At 58.7% G+C, this 3,651-nt stretch overlaps 1 protein-coding gene across 1 annotated transcript; it reads left to right on the forward strand.

The window, feature by feature from the left end:
- The first annotated feature begins 1,166 nt into the window (after window positions 1-1,166).
- Window positions 1,167-3,651, forward strand: Foxd1 (forkhead box D1). Its single transcript, XM_031360133.1, has one exon. It carries the CDS (start codon window positions 1,540-1,542, stop codon window positions 2,944-2,946), a length of 1,407 nt encoding a protein of 468 aa, XP_031215993.1. The 5' UTR covers window positions 1,167-1,539; the 3' UTR covers window positions 2,947-3,651.

The raw sequence follows: 3,651 nt of genomic DNA on the forward strand, positions 1-3,651 counted from the left end.
GAATGAATTCGGGTTACACAATTATTCGGATTTCCTGCCAGCCAGAACAATACACTTAGCTGGTGGTAAACACAGGTATCCTTAAAAGAGAACATTTCAATTATCCCTATTAGCTTGCCACTTGGAAGAAAAATGAATCGAATGGAGTTGCATCCTATATTTAAATTTTAAAAATCGTTTCTTTTTTTGTAAAGAGTATAAGAAGCACATAATGTATTTTCCAAAAAGAGTTGATCTCAAAGTTCAGTTTTGCTACTGTCCTTTCTACTACCAGTCCTTCCAGAACAGCACTGTATAAGTTATAATAATTCCAGTGTTTAAAGAGTAGTGTAAAATACTCATTAGAGCATACCTTTTATTGAAAAGTATAGCGCCCCTTTTTCTAACATCCCAATAGTTTTTTGAGTTGCTGTTATGTGAAATTTCCGTGAGTGTGTTTGGGTTTTCACTGCAATTTTCTATCTCTTTTCCTCATTCAACCATTACTTGCTCTATTCCCATGGAGTCTGTGAGATGCTCTCATTAGAGTGGCTTAGTTTAGCTGTCAAGTCTCTAGGGCATTCAATTGCAGATAAATGACCAAAACGCCAGCCTAACCGCATTTTTATTAACAGATGGCGTAAAACAAACGTCTTTGGAGAAGAACCGAAGGGAAAGGGTTAAAGGGTCAATAAACAATTATTACCGTGCTCAAAATGGGGGATTTCTCATCAGATTCCACAGGCGGAGATTGGCCCAGTCTAGGGGAGCTGGGACATCCCACCAGACTCCCTCTTTCAATATTCCAGGGACCACCTCATAGAGCAGTTGTCCCCCAGTGGGATGGCTCCCACAGGCCACCGAGTTGTCCAATCGAAGCGTCCCTTGAGATTAGGGCTGAGGGCTAATTTGGGAGAATCAAGCTCGGGGTTTGAACTCCTGTAGCCTTTCGGATCCCGCTCGGGGCTGGCTAGGATGGGATTCAGGATATCCAATACCTTGGCACGAAGTAGTGGGCTCCAGTCTCCAACTCTTGCTGCTGCCCCTCCTGCGGGTAAACTTTCTCTCTCTGGCACGCCGATTCCCTCGCCTTTCTTTTCCTTCCCCGGGCCGCGCTCTGACGTGCACACCATGTGACAGGCCCCCTTCTGCTATAAGCCCAGACAAGGTCCGCCCTCTTCTGGACTCAGCCCTGGCCTTGCCCAGCTCCGTGTCTAGATTCTCACTCGTCCCGCGCCCTTCTGGGCGCCCGACACCGACTGGACCGCCAGGGTCCAGCCACCCCCCTCCTGGACTGGCCCGGCTAGAGGGACCGCAGTGGAAAAGGTCAAGTCTAGCGCGTCCGCCACCCGGTGCACGCGGAGCCGGGGAGCGCAGACACCGCGCGCAGCCCCGCTCGCCAAGTAGCGGCGCGGCGCGGCCCCAGCCACCTCCTGCAGCCGCGCGTCGCAGCGTGGCGTCCTTGCTCCGGGTCCGCCGCTCGGAGGTCGGCCTGGGGAGGCCAGGGAGCCGGGAGCCCGGTGCCCCTATGTGCCGCCGCGCCACCGCGCCGCCCCAGCTATGACCCTGAGCACGGAGATGTCCGATGCCTCCGGCCTCGCCGAGGAGACAGACATCGACGTGGTGGGGGAGGGCGAGGACGAGGAGGAGGAGGAGGAGGACGATGACGACGAGGGAGGCGGCGGCAGTGGCGGCGGAGGCGGCGGAGGCGGCGGCGGGTCCCGGTTGCCCGGCTCGGCCCAGCGGCGGCGGCGCTCTTACGCCGGGGAGAACGAGCTCGAGGACCTAGAGGAAGAGGAGGACTACGATGACCTGCTGCTGGCCTCGCGGCCCGCCGCGTCCCCCGCGCCTCCGGGTCCCGCGCCCGCCCCGGGGAGCGGATCGGGCGGCTGCAGCGGCGCGGGAGCGGGAGGCGGCGCGGGAGGGGGCGCGGGCGCGGGCGCGGGCACGGGCGGGGGCGCCAAGAACCCGCTGGTGAAGCCGCCTTACTCGTACATCGCGCTCATCACCATGGCCATCCTGCAGAGCCCCAAGAAGCGCCTGACGCTCAGCGAGATCTGCGAGTTCATCAGCGGCCGCTTCCCTTACTACCGGGAAAAGTTCCCCGCCTGGCAGAACAGCATCCGTCACAACCTGTCGCTCAACGACTGCTTCGTCAAGATCCCGCGCGAGCCGGGCAATCCGGGCAAGGGCAACTACTGGACGCTCGACCCGGAGTCCGCAGACATGTTCGACAACGGCAGCTTCCTGCGGCGCCGCAAGCGCTTCAAGCGCCAGCCGCTGCTCGTTCCCCACGCGGCGGCCGAGGCGCTGCTGCTGCGCGGCGCGGGGCCGGCGGCGGGCGCGGGGGACCCGGGCGCCGCGCTCTTCCCGCCGCCGCCGCCGCCGCCGCCGCCCGCCTGCGGCTACGGAGCCTACGGCTGCGCCTACGGCCTGCAGCTGCCGCCCTGCGCGCCGCCCTCCGCGCTCTTCGCCGCTGCGGCTGCTGCCGCCGCCGCCGCCGCCTTCCATCCACACTCGCCCCCGCCCCCGCCGCCGCCGCCGCCGCCTCCCGGTGCGGCCGCCGAGCTGGCGCGGACCGCCTTCGGCTACCGGCCGCACGCGCTGGCCGCCGCCCTGCCCGGCCAGTTGCAGGCGGCCGCAGTCAAGGCGGGAGGCCCCGGCGGCGCAGCGCTCGCACGCTCGCCCTTCTCCATCGAGAGCCTCATCGGGCGCACTCGGGGTCCCACGGCCGCCGGGGCGCACGCCTCGCCCGGGGCCGCCAGCGGGACAGCCCCGGGAGCCGGGGGCGGAGGCTGCGCGGTGCAGGCGGCTGCGGGTCCTGCCGTCGCGCTCACCCGCTCGCTCGTGGTCGCCGCCGCGGCCGCTGCCTCCTCGGTGTCGTCGTCTGCCGCGCTGGGGACTCTGCACCAAGGGACTGCGCTGTCCAGTGTGGAGAACTTTACTGCTAGGATTTCCAATTGTTAGAAAACGCCGTTAGCGCGCGGGAGAGAGTGAAGGTAGGACCCTCGGCTCCTTTCTCCGGATGGGGGGTTGGTTTTGTTCGCCCCTCCCGTCCCTCGGCGACCTCGCGCCCGCATTTTCGCCGCTTCGGATTCTTGGAGCAGACCGTGTTGGGCGACAGCTGGGGCGCCGCGCAGTTTGGCTCAGAGGGTCAATCTATTTAAGCAAATTCGCCCTTTGCTGCAACCCTGACTTGGCGTGGGAAGGAGGGGAGTCTTGGCACTAGGAATTTCCTTGACTTTTGACAAATTGAGAAAAACCAAGCAAAATTATCAAAACTAAGCCTTTTTTTGAGGTGTAGAGATTCTCAGGTTCAGGCGTTTAAAAAAAAAAAATCAGTAATGTTTAAATGCAGCTTATATAAAACCAGTAAAGGTCTCCAAGAAATGCCTTTATTTGTTCACACTTGTTTGGTATACTTTATCATGGAAAGGAAAAAAAAATGATTAACATGTTTACACAAGAAACAAGTCGAAACTTATCATTTCCTATTTTTAACCTGTGTTTTGTATCATAATGGACATGCGGAATTTTTATTTTGTACTTACTACGTATTCTTTGCAAGGAGTATTGTAAATTTTACTGGCAATTATTATTGTACTATTCTAATGTAAGATTTTTTACACTTTTTTTCGGAAATAAAATGCTTAATTTTCAAAGAAAAGCCAC

The sequence above is a fragment of the Mastomys coucha genome, unplaced genomic scaffold (assembly GCF_008632895.1).
Source record: "Mastomys coucha isolate ucsf_1 unplaced genomic scaffold, UCSF_Mcou_1 pScaffold8, whole genome shotgun sequence".
NCBI lineage: Eukaryota > Metazoa > Chordata > Mammalia > Rodentia > Muridae > Mastomys > Mastomys coucha.